Source organism: Piliocolobus tephrosceles, chromosome 2, assembly GCF_002776525.5.
Source record: "Piliocolobus tephrosceles isolate RC106 chromosome 2, ASM277652v3, whole genome shotgun sequence".
Taxonomy (NCBI): Eukaryota; Metazoa; Chordata; class Mammalia; order Primates; family Cercopithecidae; genus Piliocolobus; species Piliocolobus tephrosceles.
In genome coordinates this window covers 98,612,901-98,633,304 of record NC_045435.1, presented here as the reverse complement: position 1 = coordinate 98,633,304, position 20,404 = coordinate 98,612,901, and the positions used below count along the sequence as shown (strand labels likewise).

Below are 20,404 nucleotides of genomic sequence, written 5' to 3'. Positions count from 1 at the left end.
CAGGGCGGGACCACCAGATGTGGGGACACACGCCGGCCCATGGCTGCTCCCCTCCAGCATGAGGAGCCAGGGCATCTCCAGCAGTGGGCTCCAGTCCTCACTTCCCTGTCTGCCCTCAGGGAGGGACACTCCTTACAGAGCCCAGACTCCACAGAGGCAACATTCTGCACTTGCCTGGGAGAGACTGGAGAAGGCCTGGGGGATGAAGCCTGGGAGAGGATGCCTGAGCCCAGAGAAACCGGGGCGGAGCCTGGACTTAGCTTGGGGCCACTCCTTCACCTGGGTCAATATTGACATGGAGCAGGCTGGGCCTTGGAGACAAGCCAGGCAGGAACAAAGTAGGCCCCAAGCCCTGGAAACTTGCTGAGTGAGGAGGTGGTAGATTAAGGGGGGCTGGGGCAGGAAGAGGGCAGGGCTTTGCTAGCAAGGCAAACTCTGCTCAGGGCCCTTTTGACTCCCGGCAGGCCCCCTTGAAGAGGGGCGGAGGTAGGGATGGGGGTGGGGTGGTGGGACCCCTTTCCTGCTAGGGGGAGGAGGGAGGGAAAGGCTAGGCATCCCACCCTCCCATTCTTGTAGCACCCGGCTGCCTGTGAGCCTGCCCTGGGCCTCAGTTTCCCCTCTGTGTGCCTGGGGTGTGACAGCCATGAGCCGGAGGCTGCCCAGGCCAGACTCAAGGCAGTGCTGCTCATCGTAGCCTGAGGCCAGGTTCTAAGGCCAGACTGCCATCTCTCCTGGGCCTGGGATCACAGGTTACAGAGTAGGTGGTTCTGGACAGGGCAGTTCTGCCCAGGTGACATCTTCTGGTTTGCAGACACCGAGACAATTCTGAGGGGTGAGGCCTTGGAGAAGTTCTCGTGCCCCCCACTAAGCTGCTGACACTGGATTGTGCCAGCTGGGGTATCTGGCCCACAACCAAAGTGGAGAGGAGTCACTCCCTCAGCTTCTCAGAGGAGGAGGACTGAGCCCAGTAAAGGATCCAGACACACATACATACATACATACATACATACATACATACATACATACACACACACACACACACACACTGGGTCAGGCGCAGGCCACAGAAACATGTCAGCAAACATTTTATTAAGCAACTGCAGTACGCCGGGCACCATTCTACACACAGGTGGACATGAGCAAGGCCCCACCCACGGTGACTCACAGTCCAGCTGGGACACAGAGACTAACCAGACTAACCAAAGATCCCACTTAGCAAGATCAGCTTCTTGGAGCACCAGGATGAGGAAAGTGGTGATGTCTGAGGAGGGAGACTGCTGTGGCTAAGGAGGGCAGGAAGGGCCCTCTGCAGGGCTGCCATTTTGGCTGGGGCCTAAATGCAGTAAAGGAGCAGCTACGGGAAGATACAGAGTGGGGCTTCCAGGCAGAGAAGACTGCAGTGCAAAGGTCTGCAGACAACGACCTGGGCGTCTTCAAGGGACACAAGGAATCATATTGCCAGAACGCAGTGAGCCATGCGCAGAGTGACGGGAGAGGCAGCTAGGAACGGCCATTGAGAATTTCATCCCAGTTTTAGTGGAAGCCACTGGAAGGTTTGGAGAGGGGGATGGTGTGAGCGGGTTTATGGTTAAATGCTGAGGTTAAATTTTCCCTCTAGTTAGTGAAAATCATAGACAGAAAATAGAATGGTGGTTGCAAGGGGCTGGGGGCAATGGGGAGTCTGTGTTTAATGAGTGCAGGGTTTCAGTTTTGTAAGATGAAAGAATTCTGGAAATAGTGGCAGCGGTTGCACAACAATATGAGTGTCCTTCACACCACAGAACCATATACTTAAAAGTGGATACACGTCGGGTGTTGTGGCTCATGCCTGTAATCTCAACACTTTGGGAGGCTGAGGCGGGTGGATCACTGGAGGTCAGGAGTTCACCACAAGCCTGACCAACATAGTGAAACCCTGTCTCTACTAAAAATACAAAATTAGCCGGATGTGGTGATGCATACCTGTAATCCCAACTTCTCAGGGGGCTGAGGCAGGAGAATCATTTGAACCCAGGAGGCGGAGGCTGCAGTGAGCCAAGATTGCGCCATTGCACTCCAGCCCGGGTAACAAAAGCGAAACTCCGTCTCAAATAAATAAATAAAAAGGGGATGCAATGGTAAATTTTAAGTATATCTTACTACAATTTTTTACATCTTGTGAAAAAAAGATTTTTTATATTTTACCACAATTTTTTAAATCTTAGGAGAAAAGATCCCCCTGGATACTGTGGGAGGATGGCCACAGTGGCCAGGCAGACCCAGAGACACAGAGGGAGGCTGGCTCCGGAGCACGCAGGAGGCATGAGAGGGAGGGCCAGGGCCAGGATCCACCATGAACCAGCCGCAGACTGGCCAGTGGCTTGGGGGAGAGAGAAACTAAGGCAACTGCAGGTTCGGGGCCTAAGCACCCACTGGATGTTCATGCTGAACATGTTCCTGGGGCTCAGAAAGGGTAGATCTGGGAGGGGCCTGAGGCAATGTTAAGTACGAGGCCAAACGTGCCGGGAAAGATGTGATCAGATGGAAGATGGAGACCTAGGCTGGGGCAAGGTTCAGGGGAGTTGGGTCAGGGAGACGCTTGGTTTCCATGGTATTTGCATCCTTCAGACTGGAACTGGGAAGGTAACTAGAAAACAAACAGGAGTGAAGGCCCGAGCTCTGCACCTGCTGCCATTTAGAGGCCTGAGGGAGATGGGTGGAGAGGGAAGGAACAATGGTGACTGAACCGACTGCTGCTTGGATGAGAGTGGGCATTGGTGACTTAGGAAAGAGCCATTACCAGGGAATTCAAGAACCAAGACTAACAGGGTGGGTGGGCTGAGGGGAGATGGGGGAAGAGTCAGTGGGAAGAAGTGAGGACACAGAGTCTTCCTGGGCATAGGGACAAAAGGAGACAGGGAAGAGGGTATGCACAGCTGCAGCGGATACACTGCCACTGTCACAGACAGGGTCCCTGTCCCAAGTGAGGATGAGACAGGCATGCCAGGACACAGGCACACACATGAGGCCGGACAGGCAGTGGCACACATGGGGACAGACCAAGTGCCTGTGACACAGGCATCCCTTCACACACAGGGACCCTGCATTGTGTCTATTAAACACAGTCACACACTAGCTATAGGTCCTGCTGGCACAGACTGCCCCGAGTCCCCAAGTCCTCGGACCCCTGGGACAGAGACCTTTGTGGGGTGAAGACTAAGCACAGGGAGAGCGTCTTGGGCAGTGGGCAGTGGGCGGTGGGCAGGCTTTAGCAGCGTGGCTTTGATGGGACGGCCCATGCTGGCTGGGCCTTGGCTCAGACTGAGGCCTTGCCCTAAGCTGCCAAGAGGAGGTTGTGCCCCTGGAGTTTCCGAAAGGCTTTATTTGCAGCCCCTCCACCCCACAGTGAGAGACAGAGAGTGGCAGTGGGTGGCAGCTGAGGTGAGCGAGAGGTGTCTTTGCTGCAAGAGCTGGACTGGCCTCTCCCATGATGGGTAGCGGGGTTCCCTGAGGAGGGCTGTGCCAGGCAGTGAGCTCACATTTGGGTAGGGACAGCAGAAATATCTAGAGGGAGCCCTGGCCACCTTCCCCTCCTGAAGTGAGCTGGGTCCTACAGAGCCTGATCCCACAGCCCCCAGCCTCAGTCCTACTTCCTCCTAAAGTTTGCTGGAGTGGCCTGGCCCTCTTGGTCCAGGGGGAGCCCACCACCCTGGGTGAGGGATCAGGGGCCCATCTAGTACTCCAGAGAAGGAAATTCCAGTATCTTCCACACCTCACCACTTAGCCCAGTCCAGGCCTCCATCCCCTGCTCTCTCTGGCCACTGGTGCCCAGGCAGTGAGACCTGGGAGACTTAGCCATAGCCCTGGGGAGGGCGCTGGCCCCTAGATGACTTGCTCAATATTTGTTGACTGACTAACTGACTAAGTGAATGCCCAGCCCGCTGAGTGCTGTGGTGGGGTGTGTCCTGCAGGGCAGGAGCTGGGATTCAGTTACAGTGGCAGGGGCCAGGAGTTGGGAGGCAGAGACTGGCCCTGTGCCAGGCCCAGCACTGCCCACAGGCAGGGTGAAGGCGCGGGAGCAGTTTCCAGCAGGTAGGCCTGGGCAGGGTGTGTGGGGGGGTTCCAGGGAACCAGTGGGGCAGAGAGTGGGCTATTCAACTCAAGGGCATAGAGCATAGGGTTGCAGGGCTCAGGGTCACAGAGCCTTGGCGGCAGAATTGGGAGGCAGCAGCAGCCCAGCAGGTGAAAACACCGATGGGGCAGGGCAACTGTGGCAGGCAGCCCAAGGGGAAGAAAGTGGCGGATTTTGTAGAAGGGCAGGGAAGTCCGTGGCCCACAGACTGAGTGTGCCTGCCCCCAACCCTGGCCCCATCCTTTCCCCTCATTCTAGAGGGCGGCACCACTCCCTGCTCCCTGGAAGTTGGGCAAGGTAATCTCTGGCTCCCTTCAAGGGTACCCACAAAGGAAGGAAGGGCTCCTGTAGGGAGAGAAAGAGGCGCTGGAGGAGGGAGAGAGCTAGGAGAGAGGAGGCACCCAGGGACATGAGGGGCAGGAGGAGAGAAGAGGGTGTGTGTGAAGGGGGTAGGGAGTGCCCCGGGAAAGACAGGGGAGCCCGGGGAAGAGAAGGGAAGACCTGGGTAGGGAGGGCGGGGAGGGAGACAGGAAGGGGTGTAGGGGAAAACAGGGAACCGGGAAAGGAGGAAGTGCCTGGGAAGGAAAAATGGGAGAAAAAGGGAAGGATCCCAGGGGAGAGGGGAAACCAACGGGGAGAAGGAAGAGCCAGGCGGAGGCAGGGGCACCAGGCGGGGACAGAGGGAAACCTTGGAAAAGGGGAGGCGTGGGGCATGGGGAGAGAAAGGGAAACCAGGGAAGGAGCTGGGCACCTGGAAGAGAAAGGAGCCCTGGGTGGAGGAAGCGCACCCCCAGGGAAGAGAAGGAGGGGCTTCCAGGAGGAAGGAGAGGACCAGGGGTAGGAGGGTTCCCACTTGGGAAGGTGGTGAAAGGGAGTTCCCCAGAGGAAAGAGGGCAGGAGGGCTTGGAAGGCTGGAGGCGGCACTGCGGAGAGGTAGGAGGCCCCCAATCTTTGAGCACCCATTCCTCGTTGAAGCCCAGGTGGAAGAGAGTGGACACAGATGCCATGGGAGTGGGACCTCAGCCCTCGTGGCTGAGGGTCTGGCTCCACGGGCTGGGGCTGGATATCAGACAGGCTCCCGGCTCCCTGGGGACGATGCTGCCCCTCCCAGTGACACCAGCCGAGTCCCAACGTTCTGGCTGCCAGTTTGACTTTCCTGTCCCCCATGGGCCCTGGTTGCCACTGTTCTGAGGCCATCCAGTAGTCTTTCTGACACTCTGTCACCGAGTTGCACTCTTCCATGAGCTACGTACAGCTCACAGTTTCTGTCTGCACCTCTGCTCACTGCCTGCCTGGGCCTCTGGTAATTGTCACTGGTTACTATTTCTGCCTGTTACTCAGTGTCCTACAGGGCCACCATTGCATGTCATCCTGCTTGCCACCCAACGTCCTCACGTTTTCTGTTGCTTGAGATCACCTTTTCATGGTCACTGTGTCTGCCTGTCACTCATGTCATTGTCACACCAATAGGCCATCAACTGTGGCAACATATCCTGGGGCAGTTAGGGTGTGGGACGGCTCCCTTCTCCATTCACTTTCACTCAGTCCCGTCACAGGGCAGCACGCTTCACTCATTCAACAACTACTTACCGAGTACCTGCTGGGGGCCAGGCAGCTGGGATCCCACAGTAAACAAGAGGACAAACCCCTGCCTTCAGGAATCTGATGCTCTGGTGAGGGAGACAGCAGCCAACAACCATGCTATGGTTTCCACAGGGTGCGGGAGGAGCTGTGAGCTAAACCCAGCTCTAACCCCCTAGAAGGACCGCCCACTCTGCCCCCGCCGCCCCACAGCCTCCTCTGCTCCCACCACATTTCCTTGGCTACCTGTTGGGCGTTGCCACAGTGTACCGTGAACTCACCAGGGCCAAACCAAGGGCCCTGACAAAGGTGTAAGGAATGTGAGCCGCTCTATGCCACCTATTGTACCACGCCCGATTCTGTAACTCTGTCCCCTCGCCTCGCTCTGCCTGGAGCCAAGGGTGTTCCTGCTATTGATAAGACATAGTGGGAGTGGAGGGGGGCGGGAAGGACTAACACACCAGGGTCACCCTGAGTGAGAGATTCAGAAAGAAGTGACTTTTGGACCAAACCTCACACAGAGGTTTCTGAAGGAGTGGTGCAGGGAAGCCTCAGGTAATTGAGTATGAAGTGCCAAGACATAACAAAATCGACAGAAGTGAGGGTCCCTTCCTTCCCCGAGGTACTTCTCATTCCATGTCACTGTCACTCACTGCCCCCTCAGTCTCTCCCTCCTCTGCACGCGCAGAACCACACAGCACAGACTCAAGCAAGCTACATCGCTATTTGCAGAGCCTGTGGCTGTTTGCAGAGCCTGTGTTTATACAGAGTTCAGCTCTGTTTCAAGAATTTGTCAACTGAAGCAGGAGCATCACTTGAACCCAGAAGGTGGAGGTTGCAGTGAAGTGTGTTCGAATCATGCACTGCAGGCTAGGTGACAGAGCAAGACCCTGTCTCGAAAAAACTGAAAAAAAAAAAAAAAAATTGTCAAGTGTTTATGCCTAATCTGCCCAGTCCACTCATATCAGCTGAGCCTGTCACTTGCTGCAGAATCTGTCAGTCTTCATAGTCTGTGTCCTGACATTTGTGTGTTTACAGAGCCCTCCTAATAAAAGTCATGTTCTATAATGAAGTTGTACAGGTAGCAAGGCGTTGGTCTCCAACCTGAGAACTCTGGCTCTTGTTCCTTGTGTCATCCCATATTCCTGCCTGGCCTAGGATGGACATCAGCAAGGGCCTCCCAGCCATCCAGGGAGGCCTCCACATATGGATCACTGAGGTGAGAGGCACGACCAGATAGGAGAGTTGGTGACATGGAAGAGCGTGGGGTTTCCCACACCAGGCTTCTCCCGCCCCCAACTCAGAGCGTCCTCCTCCACCCCACCCTAGCGGGTGTCACGGGTAGGGATCTCCTGAGTTGTTACAGGGCACTCTCCTCTCCCAGAACCAGAAGATGGTGCCGGTACCCGAGGGGGCTTACGGGAACTTTTTTGAGGAACACTGCTATGTCATCCTCCACGTGAGTCGCTTGGGGAAGTCTGTCTGAGAGGGGTGACATGGCCCAGCACTGGGGAGACCGTGGCACAGACATAAACTCTGCCCCGGGAAGCGGGGAGTTGAGAGCCCGAGAATCACATCCCACAATGGGGCGGTTACCGTTGAGGCTTCTTAGCCCTTCCCTCCCCCTTCCTGATCTCCGCGGAAGCCCCATGGCCCTTGGTACATCCTCCCCTTCTCCACCCGCACCTCCGCCTTCCCCGCGACACATATACACAAACACCCGGACCCTAGGTTCCCCAGAGCCCGAAGGCCACGCAGGGGGCGTCCAGCGACCTGCACTACTGGGTCGGGAAGCAGGCAGGTGCGGAGGCGCAGGGCACTGCGGCAGCCTTCCAGCAGCGCCTACAGGAGGAGCTGGGGGGCCAGACCGTGCTGCACTGCGAGGCGCAGGCCCACGAGTCCGACTGCTTCTGCAGCTACTTCCGCCCGGGAATCATGTGAGTGCGGGGGTGGCCGGGGGCAGGACGGAGCCGTGGAGGCGGTGCCTGGGCTGGGGCAGTCTTAGGGTGGCCATAGTCCACATCCCTGAATGGGGAAAGCCGGGAGGGGTTAGATAACACCTTTATTGAGATACAACTCATACACCATACGATTCACCCATTTAAAATACACATACATGTCAGTAATTCTTAACAGTTGTGTGCAACCATCACCACAATCAATTTTAGAACATTTTCATCACCCTAAAAAGAAGTCCCATACCCCTTTGCAGTCACTCCCCATTTCCCTCCAACACCCCCATCCCCTGCCCTAGGCAACTACTCATCTACTTTGTCTATGCATTTGCCTCTTCCGGGCATGTCATAGAAATGGAATCATTCAACAAGTGGTCTTCCCTGACGGACTCTTTTTGCTTAACACACTGTTTTCGAGGTTTATCCATGTTGTAGCACGTGTTATGACTTCTTTTTATTACCAAGTAATATTGCATTTTATGAATATACTACATTTTATTTATCCATTCATCACTTAATGGACATTTAGGTTGTTTCCACTTTTTGGCTGCTATGAATCTGTTTCTATGAATATTTGTATACAAGTTTTTGTGTGGACGAATGTTTTCATTCCCCTTGGTATATACCTAGGAGCAGGCACCAATGTTGTTTTGAGTTTGCTTTTATATTATTGTGCTGGTGGGAATATGTCTTTCGCTGTAAATTGCTTCACAGGTGTTTTAAATTAACATTTGCAATATATTTGGCAGTATAGGAAATTGCTGCTATTTGATCATTTCCATTTCATACAGTTGAACCTATATATGCATATAGCATATACATGAACACGTGCACACAAGCATATGCACAGATGCAGAAACACCACCCCATGTAAGTCCACCTATAGATGGACATGTGTGAATACCCATGTTCACCTACACACATATATACTGTTGCCCGTTTTCATGTACTCACCATCTAGACTTCCAGGGATAAACAAATAGACACTGTGCCCCCAAATGTATGTACATGTACACATATATGTATGTGTCCACATGACTATGCATGGAAGTGCACTACACATGGAAACGAATGCACACTCATGCCCTACGTGTGCACCCATGTACTTATACATACATGTGTTCACACAGACTCCCGTGCATGTATGAAGCAGGCACATATGTGCATGTGCTCACGTCGGCAGTCATTCGTGCATATGGCAGACTGTGTTCTCACATACACAGAATGTATATACCCTCCTGCTATTCCCTCCTCAGCTACAGGAAGGGAGGCCTAGCGTCTGACCTCAAGCATGTGGAGACCAACTTTTTCAACATCCAGCGACTGCTGCACATCAAAGGGAGGAAGCACATGTCTGCCACTGAGGTGAGGCTGCCAGGGGAGCCTCTTGACCTCTGGACTCAGCTCAGACTGGGTGTACTGAGGTATAAGGAAGTTGGAAATTGGCTGGGGGTGTGGGGAACAAGGAGCTGTCAGCATTCCCAGATGGTCTTGAACGAAGAGAACGGAGAGGACACCAGGCTTCTAGCCCCACTTCTGCCTCTGCTCCCCGGACCTTGTGTTTCTGCATCTGTCACATGGACATACTGAGAACCTGGGCACAGCTACTTGGGAGGCTAAGGCAGCAGGATCACCTGAGCTCAGGAGTGATTCATGATGACACCACTGTACTCCAGCAGCTTGGGTGACAGAGAAAGACCCGACCCTGTCTCTAAAATCAAAAAAAGAACTTGGGCAGATGGGGCAGACAATATGGCACCTGTGAATGGTCCTTGTTAGCAACACAGTGAGAGGTGGCGCAAAACTTGGGGAGTGAATAACGTCACACTCTCTCACACACGTTGTCATTGTCACCCATATGCACGCACACCGTCTCCCACTGTTATCCCCACGTGCTCCTCTGGTCCATTTAGTGCCCTTGTGCAAATCAGAACACAGTGTCCCTTTCTTCCATCTGTCAGGAAATTACAGGAAAGTACTGGTTTTGTTAGAACAAAACATTTTCCTGCCATCTGGCCAGAATTTGGTGTGATGAACATTCAGGTGTACAACATCTGCAGTGTGAATGGTAACCCTTGAGGTAGGCAAGTGAGTCTGCATAGGCAGCCTGTGACACACAGACAATCCCACATAGGCTCTGCATGTCACCCACAGACCCAGTGACCATACATCCCTGGTCGTTCAGGGACACCATGAAGCCCCATGTTTCTCCTATTATCCTGGCATAATTATCTAAAGTACTCCCTTTTACTCTCAAAAGTGTGTCCGTTTGGAGACTGTCTTCATCCATACGTATACACTGTCACCATGAGCACACACACTTCTTCACATGTGATGTGCCCACATACATACGTGTGTATATATGCACACACAAAAGATAAACAGATACACCCCACCTGTATACATGTGTACATGTACGCATGTACAGCAACAGATATGCACTGGGAAATGTCATAAGTCATGTACACCCTGTGAAATGCAGCATTATCTACAGTCACACATGCCTAGTACACCCAGTTGCATACAGCTTCATGCACACGTGACACATCCCAGCTATGCTCCCCTCTAGTGGATGCTGGTGGTATGACACCCTGTCTCCCTCCCTGCTCCTCCTGGCTCTGGCAGGTGGAGCTCTCCTGGAACAGCTTTAATAAGGGTGACATCTTCCTGCTGGACCTAGGCAAGATGATGATCCAGTGGAATGGGCCCAAGACCAGCATTTCTGAGAAGGCTCGGGTAAGTGTCTGCCCAAGGAACTGGGGAGTATGGGGCTTGGGGGGGGAATGGTCCTCCAGGTGCCCATCCTCCAGCCACCCCAAGAGGTGGGCTTGGCTCTCTGCTACAACCCAAGAAACATCTACGAGTTACAAGCTGAGTTCAGACCCTGCACTGTTGGTGTCCCCCTGGATGCCAGGATGAGGGGACACCAGCCCTTCTCCCCACCAGCCTCTGGAAGCTGAGCAGTGACAGGAGAAAGCTGTGCTGTGAGGGGGCACACTGGTGACACCCTGACTGCCAGGTTCTCTCCCGCAGGGGCTGGCCTTGACCTACAGCCTCCGGGACAGGGAACGTGGTGGTCGTGCACAGATTGGTGTGGTGGATGATGAGGCCAAAGCCCCGGACCTCATGCAGATCATGGAAGCTGTGCTGGGCCGCAGGGTGGGCAGCCTGCGTGCCGCCACGCCCAGCAAAGATATCAACCAGCTGCAGAAGGCCAGTGTTCGCCTGTACCAGTAAGTACCCTTGGGGTGGGCAGGGGTGGATGGGACAGTCCAGGACTCCGTGTCCATCACTACTGCAATAACACGGCATCTCTAGAAAGCCCTCCAGCAAAGGCTGCTGGGTTTCCGGGACATGTCATATGGACCGTGGGCCCAGCCTGTACTCTTCCATGGTGTGCGGCTGCCTTGCTGAGAAACCTATTGTACATACGGGGGACTGTGGTGCCCTGCTAGGGTCAGGGAGCTGCCTAAAGCTCCACAGCAAGGCTGCGGTAAAGTCAAGACTACAACTCAGGGCTCCAGCCCCCATGCCTTCTGTCTCTGAGGGGCTGGCGTGGGGTCCTAAGAGGGGCTGGAGTGGAGTCAGGTCAGGGAGGGGCTGGGCTGGTCACTCCTGGGTTCCTCTTCCCCCAGTGTCTATGAGAAGGGCAAAGACTTGGTGGTCGTGGAGTTGGCGACCCCCCCACTGACCCAGGACCTGCTGCAGGAGGAGGTGAGGAAGTCCTGGCCCCAGCTATTCGCATCCTTCCCCACCCACAACCCCAGCCCAGTCTGGACCACCTACTGACCAGCCCCACCCTTGCTCCCAGGAAGTCTACATCCTGGACCAGGGTGGCTTCAAGATCTATGTGTGGCAGGGACGCATGTCTAGCCTCCAGGAGAGAAAGGCTGCCTTCAGCCGGGCTGTGGTGAGCCCCGGGGCTCTGTCTGAGAGGAACGGAGCACTGCCCTGCTGTCTGAGTGGGGACGCAGCGCTGCCCCGGGGTCTAAGGGAGGAATCAGCCCTCCCCTGGAGTTTGAGTTGGGAAATCCTATGCTGGAGTCTTAAAGGGGAGGTAGCCCTGCCTTGGGAGCCCTGAGATTGAAGACCAGGTGGCCACTGAGAAACCATATATAAAAGGGGCACGTGGCCCTGCCTTCAGGTGTGGGGCCTTACTGACTGGGCGGCCCCGCTTTCTGAGGGTGGGGCTGGGGAGGAGACGGGGCTCCGTCTGGGGTCCATGAGGGTTGACATGGCCTGTCCTGCCCGAGGCCTGGACTAAGGGGACCCTGCCTGCCCTCAGGGACCTCAGAGAAGTTGGTGGTGACAGAGTCAGTTCGTTAAGTGGGTCATGAGCTCGGTTAATTAACGCTTCTTGGAGCTCGGCTGGCTGTCCCAGAGCTGTAGGTCCCCAGGGGCGGGAGTGGAGCAGTGGACTCTCGGGTCGCAGGACTGACGGTGCCTTCTGTCCCAGGGCTTCATCCAGGCCAAGGGCTACCCAACCTACACCAACGTGGAGGTGCTGAACGACGGCGCCGAGTCGGCCGCGTTCAAGCAGCTCTTCCGGACTTGGTCTGACAAGCGGAGCAGGAACCAGAAGCTCGGCGGGAGGGGTGAGCGGGCGGGGCGAGCGGGTGGGGCGGGGCTGACGGGGGCGGGACTAGCGGGGGCGGGGCCTGGCAGGAACCGGCAACTCGGCGGGATGGGTAAGCGGGCGGGGCGGGGCGGGGCGGGGCGGGGCGGGGCCGGAGGGGGCGGGGCCTGGTCTGCACGGGGCGGAACAGAACCTCCTCAGGATGAGCAAAGGGGCGTGGGCGGCGGAGGACGGGGCGGGACCTGGAATCTCGGAGGGATGGTTGAGGAGTGGGTGGGGCAGGGATGGTGTGGGAGGGGGTGGGGCGGAGGGCGCCACTGACACCTTGCTGCCCCACCTTCAGATAAATTGATTCATGTAAAGCTGGACATGGGCAAGCTGCACACCCAGCCTGAGTTAGCGGCCCAGCTCAGGATGGTGGACGACGGCTGTGGGAAGGTGGAGGTGAGGGGCACTGGGTTACCTAGGGGAAGATGGGCACACAGGGGTAAGCTTTGCCTATAGGTAAACGGTATGACTGCTATCTAACGTGACCCAGGTGCATATCCATATACACAATCAGGGACACCAAGGGACACATGTACATTTACACACTCTTCTAACAGGCAGTTCATACATAGTCATAGCTAATCATGTACAGCCATGGGCACTCACATATCACAAACACACAGTAGAGTAACACTTGGACCCTTAAATTTGCCCTGTAGTCACATGTAGGACAAAATCAAACATATGCTTATACAGACACACATACACACATACATAGTCACAGCCAAGTACACAACCGCAAATATGAAGCTGCAAAAACTCTACATCAGACATGACCACAGTCACACACAACCATCAATCCACAGAGACACACCAACACAGACACATGATCACACATAATCAATCACAGCCTCACACACCCAACCCCAGCTCATAGCCATACACTGTCAACCACTCATGTGGTCTCAGTCCAGTGTCCTGCGAGACACAGGGTTGAGGGCCACTTCCAGGCTCTGTATAGTGTGGGGTTGTATCTTGACTTGTTGGCTGACCCCCTAGGCAGAGCCCTGAATTTTTTAGGCCCTAGTTTTTAAATAAAATGGAGTCAGAAACTGTGGTCCCATCTGGCCCCAAGGCTGATGTGGGGATCCTGTGGAATTGTGGGAACAGAACTGCTGGGCCTGTGCAAGGGGTCCTAGTTCTCGAGGTAGGTGGAGGTCAGAGAAAACCAAGATTTCCTCTTCCTTTGCCCTAATATGGATGGACAGAAGCGATGAGTGGGAAGAGACAGAGAGAAGAGAAGATGGGCAAGGGGGAAGAAAGGGGAGACAGGGAAAGAGGAAGACAGGGAAAGAGCACAATGAGAGACAGAGAAAAAAAGACTGGGAAGGACAGGCGATGAGGAGGAGACAGAGGGAAGGGAGGAGGAGGTGGGGTGGAGAAAGAGCAGGGAGAGATGGGGTACAGGGAGAAGAGAAGGGGGGTCAGGAATAGATGGGATACACAGAGAGAGACAGAGAGCCAGACAGTGGGAGAGGGAGACAGGAAAGCAGAGGGAAAGGCGAAAGACGGAAGGAAAGAGAGCTCCAGAATTCAGGCGCCAAGCACAAAGTCAGCGAGGGGATCCCTCCTGGCAGACAGTGGACAGGCAGGCAGAGAGAGGGCCTGAGCCAGGGGTCCTGGCTGTCTGGTAAGTGCCAAGTGGCCTGTGGTCAGGTCAGCCCCTTTTGTGAAAGACAGGGCTCTGGCTGCTCTGGGCTGGAGGTCAGCTCCCCAGGGACAACTGTCAGCGTCAGTGTGGGAAAGGACACCCAGGCCTTGTCTCCTGCCATGCAGAGGTGAGGTAAGGGAGGTGTCATCGTCCCCAGTATACAGGCGGGAAAGGCCTGAAGCTTAGAACAATGTCACTGCTAACACAGGGCCTATCTGGGATTTGACCAGAGTCTGCCTGGCTCCAGGCTCTGCCACCCACAGGAAGAAGAAACTACACTAACAGATGTGAGACAGTGTTTGCCCTCCAGTCTTTGAACAGGCTTTGTGTTTTCTAAATGACACTTGAAAAAAGGGAATTCATTCAAGAGCTCCAAGGCTTCCCTTTCCGCCTGGCTTCTGTTGCCCTGGCCTGAGCAGCAAGCAGCTGGGAGGGGACCGAACTGCCCCTAACCAGGGCTGTGGCTGGTGGGGTCGGGACTGGGGCTGGGCATGTGGCTGGGATTGGGTCCATCTCCCAAGTGTGGTGGGTTTCAGAGGTCCATGGGGAAAGGGTCGCCTGCAGATCCTTGTTCAAGCCCAGCACAAAGCCCGGAATGGGCCTGGAGCTGAGGGTTGGCCCCTGGCCTTTGTGGATGAGGAAGGCCTCGGAGGCTGGGGAGAGCTTTCCGGTTGGGTGCAGGATGGGTGGGCTGGTTCAGGAAGAGCAGCCATCTGTGCCCATCGGTCCCTTATTCCCCAGGTGTGGTGCATGGAGGACTTACACAGGCAGCCCGTGGACCCCAAGCGTCATGGACAGTTGTGTGCAGGCAGCTGCTACCTTGTGCTCTACACGTACCAGAGGCTGGGCCGTGTCCAGTACATCCTGTACCTATGGCAGGTGAGCCAGCCTGAGGGAGGCGGCACTCACCTTAAAGCCCAAGGACTGGGCTCTGGGAGTGAGATGTGAGAGCTGGGCCAGGCCCTCACTCACTGCCTCTACCTGCAGGGCCACCAGGCCACTGCAGATGAGATCAAGGCCCTAAACAGCAACGCTGAGGAGCTGGACGTCATGTATGGTGGCGCCCTAGTGCAGGAGCATGTGACCATGGGCAGCGAGCCCCCCCACTTCCTCGCCATCTTCCAGGGCCAGCTGGTGATCTTCCGGGTAGGTCTCACCTTGCCCTTCTGGCCACAGCCTGCCCAGTTCTGCATGGGCCATGGCCCCCGCACACACTTCTAAGCACTTTCTCTTTGGGCCTGGGGCCTGCTTCTCATCCCCTAGTTTCCCAGAGCTTGTCTAAGGCCCAGGAGCTCCAAGGTTGGCCCCTGCCTGACTTACCCTCCCCAGTCCCAGAGCCAGATGAGGAATTTGAGTTGAAAGGGAGCCAGAGGCTTGCCTGGGGCCGCACACTGGCAAACCCGGTCCCCACTTTCCACCTCCAAGGCCTGAGCACCCATGCCCCTACCACTCAGAGATGGGGGGAGGAAGTTCATTTAGAAAGGGTCTGTCCCTATCCCAGACTGATGGCATTCCTGCACTCCATGCTTAGAGGGTCCTATACTCCTCATGTGAAATCACCAGTGAGGGCCCTGGTAGCTTCAAGCAAGGGTCCCTGAGCTCTGACGTAATATGTCCCACACTGGGACAGGAAGGCGCCCCCAGGAGCCCTTGCCCAGCCTGAGGCCTTGCTCTCCTGTAGGAGAGAGCTGGGCACCATGGAAAGGGGCAGTCAGCGTCCACCACGAGGCTTTTCCACGTGCAAGGCACTGACAGCCAAAACACCAAGACCTTGGAGGTGCCAGCCCGTGCCTCGTCCCTCAACTCCAATGACATCTTCTTGCTGGTCACAGCCAGCGTCTGCTACCTCTGGTTTGGGAAGGTACCCACAAGCACTGACCACTTGACTCATGCCCAGAGGTAGTGGTGCCAGGCTGGGGGTGGGTCCTCTCCATAGGGGATGCAGACTTTGAGTCCAGCCTCAGATAGGCTGATGGGGGGAATGGGGAGGGGAAGAAGCCACAGCGTCCCCTCTGGAACTTGGGGAAAGTTACAAAGTTACAGGTGGACCTGAGCGTCTACAGGTCAGAGCCAGGCCCAGGCCGCCGCCTCCTTACTGCCTGGAGCACAAGGCATGTCCCTTCCCAGGTCTCCTGGGAAAAGGGGAGGCCTATGCCAGTTTGCTGGAGTTTTCTCTAATTTTCAGCATAAACTATGACTGACCCTCTAAGCCTGGGAGCCTCCCATCCCATGCTCTGGACCTTGCGAGGGTCCCAGACCCTGTGATCCAGATCAGCTGGGGACACAGGCCTGGAGGGTGAGGAAGATGCCTTGTTCACCAGCGCCCTGCCGTCAGCTTAGGCCTCCTGTGACTTGGGCCCAGCCCCACCCCATACACCCCGTGAATGGGATATGGGGCTGGAGGTGAAGGCCCCTCCTCGTACAGGGCCTGAGCCATCTCTTTGCCTGCTAGGGGTGTAATGGTGATCAACGTGAGACGGCACGGGTGGTGGTCACTGTCATTTCCAAGAAGAACGAGGAAACAGTACTGGAGGGTCAGGAGCCTCCCCACTTCTGGGAGGCCCTGGGAGGCCGGGCCCCCTACCCCAGCAAGAAGAGGTAACAGGGTTGGGAGGAGAGTATTCTTAATGCAGAGGAGGAACTGAGGCCCAGAGAGGAGGGTGGGTGACTGGGGTTCACACAGAGAGCTGGAGAGACAAGACTAGAACTGAGGACTCTCAGCTTCCCACTCACAGAGACTCCCACGAGCACAGCCCGCCCTTCACTCCCAGGCCTGGGTAACTTGGGTCTCGAAGATGCTGGGGAGGGTGGGGGCAGTGGCGCTCTCTGCTGGCAGAATCCCCTCCCTGCATTGTCCTGGTCCTGGGCCAGGGGACAAAGCACCCTACAGTCCTCAGGGGTCACGGTGCCCAGTGTGTGTGTATACAGTGTCATATGATGTATCGGTATATAGTGCGTGTGGATGTGCAAGAACAGGTGTATTCTGGGTGTTGTGTGTGTGGTGTGTAAATGGACAGGGTTTGTGTGGGAGGTAGGAGTGAGGCCTCAAGGGGAGGAGGGAGCTGAGTCCTGGTCACTCTTGGTCTGCCTGTGGGGCTTAGTTTATGTGCTGCACTCCCCACAATTCTCCTGAGCTCAGTACTCCCGCCTCCTTCTCCCAGCCTGGCTTCCCCTCCTTCCACTTTGGGCTGGAGACCTACTCTCTGCCAGGGGTGGGCTGAGGAGCTCCTCCCATCCCAGGGAGGGTGAGACTCCAGCTCAGGCCCTCCCCTTCCCCTGCAGCCCCCTCCTAGGGGAATTCATGGGACACCTCGCATCACAGCTGGGTGGGGTGAGAGTTTCTCCATGAGCAGAGAGGGGCCCTGCACCCAGAGCAGAGCAGAGTGCTCGGGGAGCGGACCATGGGGCTCAGAGGAGGGCCCAGGGCTCCCACTCCTGAGAAGTGGCTTCCCAGCCCCCGGGTGGGGCACTTGTGCCATGGGCTGGGGTGCCTCTCTGCGTGGCTCACAGCCTTGCTGTCCGTGCTGGCCAGGCTCCCTGAGGAGGTCCCCAGATTCCAGCCACGACTGTTTGAGTGCTCCAGCCAGATGGGCTGCCTGGTCCTGGCAGAAGTGGTGTTCTTCAGCCAGGAGGACCTGGACAAGTATGACATCATGTTATTGGACACCTGGCAGGAGGTAAAGTGGCCACCCCTGCCTGGTGGGGCTGTGAATGGGAGTGTATCTCTGTTTGTGTAACTGGGTGTGTGTGTATCTAGCCATCTGACTCTGCACATAGGGTTGTGGGTGAGTCTGTGTGACCCTGTCACTGAGCTTGCATTGCGGTGCATATGAGACCATGGATGAGTGTGTGTCACCAGGTGGCAGCACTGAGACTCTGGGAGACTAGGAGTGTGTTGGAACTCAGGGTTAACTAAGACCATGTTTGCAGTTGTGTGCGGCGCTGTGTGCCTTATGATACTGTGTGTGGCTCCAGCGACAGTACCTGCGGCCAAGCATGTGTCAGTGCTGCATGAGTGACTGTGAGTGGAACGCCCAGTCGCATCAGTCACGTGAGTGGCTTGGTGTGAGCGTTTCCCTTCGTGCACCTGTGTGTGACACTTTGTTAGTGACTGTGAGGTCACATGATGGTAGAACTGACCAGACCAGTGGCAACTGGTGAAAATGTGTCTGTGAGAGAGACTGTGACTGGCTGTGGGTGAGTGATGGATGGGTGTGTTTGTGGGTCTGTGTTTCTGTGCACAGTGGTGTAACTGGCTGGGTGTGCGTGGCTGTGTAAACAAGTGCTGTTGTGTTTACGTGCAGCTGTGTCTGACAACAGTGGATGACTGTGTGGCTATGGTTGCTGTCTGGCTGTGTGGCGATGGATGACTGTGTGACTGTGTAAGCTGCAATAATGTGTGTTCTCTGCGTCTCTGTGGGGCCGTGTCTGCAGCACTGTTTGAATTGGTGATGAAGCTGTGTGCTCCCATCTCACTCAGAACAAACCCAGAGCTCTTACCACAGCCCTACGTGACCTGGCCAGCCCCAACTCTTTGACCCAATTTCCCCCCGCACTCCCCCACTGCTTCTGCTGCAGCCACAATGGCCTCCTTGTGTTCCCTGAACATGCTGGGCACACGGCCGCCTCGGGGCTTTTACACTGGTTGTTTCTTCTGGTTAGGTCACTTTTCCTCCAGACATACATGTGACTTGCTCTCTCATGAAAGCTCTATAAGAGCAGGGATTTTTGTCCTTTTTCTTTCATTGTTGACTCCCCAGAGTCTAGACCAAGGCCCAGCACACAGTAGGTGCTCAGTAAGTATTTGTGGATTGATGTCCAGGTAAACCATGCAAGAAAAAAAAGATGTGTGGGTTGAATATGTGTGCATGCATGCATTCCTGTGACCTTCTCGTGTGTTCACGGGTATGTGGCTATGGCCGCTTGCTGGATGTGTCTGCTTGGCCAGGGATCTGTATGTGGGGTCCTGTCTGGGACAACTGATAGACAGGGAGTGGACAGGAAGGGGTCCGCTCTGGGCAGCCCCTCCACCTGCCCAAGGCCAGGCCCCCTCTGTGGCCCAGATCTTCCTGTGGCTTGGGGAAGCTGCAAGTGAGTGGAAGGAGGCGGTGGCCTGGGGCCAGGAGTACCTGAAGACCCACCCAGCAGGGAGGAGTCCGGCCACACCCATCGTGCTGGTCAAGCAGGGCCATGAGCCTCCCACCTTCACTGGATGGTTCTTCACTTGGGACCCCTACAAGTGGACCGTGAGTGAGGCCTGAAACCCCCAGCCCCACCCTAATTTGGGGGGAGAGGAGCCTGACCTGGGCCAATGGAATGAGGAGGCACTGCCCTGGCTGGGGATTGCCAGTGTGTGTAAGAGACCTGGTCTTGTCCTCAGGCCCCTCCTGACTCCCACTGGTGCCCCCTCCTCCTGCCCTGGCCCTGACACTTGCCCCTATTCTTGCTCCAGAGCCACCTGTCCCACAAGGAAGTGGTGGAGGGCAGCCCAGCAGCAGCATCAACCATCTCTGAGATAACAGCAGTGAGTCCTGGGGCCCCTAGCCTTCCCCACAGTGACCTGGGCTCTGACCGCATGGTCCTGATGGGCAGGGGAAGTGCCAGGCCCTGGTAGGTGGGAGGGGCTGCAGTTGGAGGCAAGAGGCCTGTAGGTTCAGTGCAGCCTCCCTGTGGGCTACCGATTCCCCATCTTCCCCAGCCTGAGGCTCCTCTCTGGACAGGAGGTCAACAACTTCCGGCTATCCAGATGGCCGGGCAATGGCAGGGCAGGTGCGGTGGCCCTGCAGGCCCTCAAGGGCTCCCAGGACAGCTCAGAGAATGAGCTGATGCGGGGCCCCAAGTCGGGTGGCACCAGAACCAGCAGCTCTGTCAGCAGCACCAGCGCCACAATCAACAGGGGCCTGCGCCGGGAACAACTGATGCACCAGGCCGCTGAGGACCTGCCAGAGGGCGTGGACCCTGCCCGCAGGGAGGTGAGTGCCCAAGACCCCCACCACTCACTGCCCCAGCACCAGTGCATCTGACACTGAGCTGGAGGAGCCCGAGGCGGGATCCACGGGTGGCGTGCAGTGGGCAGCTGCCCCGGGAGATGTGTCTTCTAGCTGGGGTGGTGGGCAGACAGATGCGGGAGTCCTAAGCCCTGGATGACGCTCCTGAGTGGGGCAGGATTCTGGGCTCAGATGACACCCTCCCCTGTACCTCCCCCTCTCTCCCCTGCCCAGTTCTATCTCTCAGACTCTGACTTCCAAGATATCTTTGGGAAATCCAAGGAGGAATTCTACAGCATGGCCACATGGAGGCAGCAGCAGGAGAAAAAGCAGCTGGGCTTCTTCTGACCCCAAGCCCTCTCGACTGCCCCTACCCCCCCACCCCAACATACCTACAATGCTGGGGAGGCCCTGCTTCCACTCCCCTCAGAGGCTTCTGGTCATCCTCTGCTTGTCAGTAAAAGCAGGCAGCCCATACAAGGTGTGGTATGCATG

General features: G+C 56.2%; 1 protein-coding gene across 1 annotated transcript; it reads left to right on the top strand.

The window, feature by feature from the left end:
• The first annotated feature begins 1,237 nt into the window (after positions 1-1,237).
• On the top strand, positions 1,238-20,386 carry VILL (villin like). Its single transcript, XM_023187640.2, has 20 exons — positions 1,238-1,553; positions 6,766-6,911; positions 7,077-7,151; positions 7,424-7,629; positions 8,904-9,012; positions 10,273-10,383; positions 10,681-10,880; positions 11,283-11,361; positions 11,459-11,557; positions 12,104-12,242; positions 12,567-12,667; positions 14,664-14,801; positions 14,910-15,068; positions 15,604-15,783; positions 16,375-16,520; positions 17,455-17,599; positions 18,986-19,168; positions 19,375-19,446; positions 19,643-19,894; positions 20,144-20,386. Exons 2-20 carry the CDS (start codon positions 6,852-6,854, stop codon positions 20,255-20,257), a joined length of 2,568 nt encoding a protein of 855 aa, XP_023043408.2. The 5' UTR covers positions 1,238-1,553; positions 6,766-6,851; the 3' UTR covers positions 20,258-20,386.
• Positions 20,387-20,404: the final 18 nt, after the last annotated feature.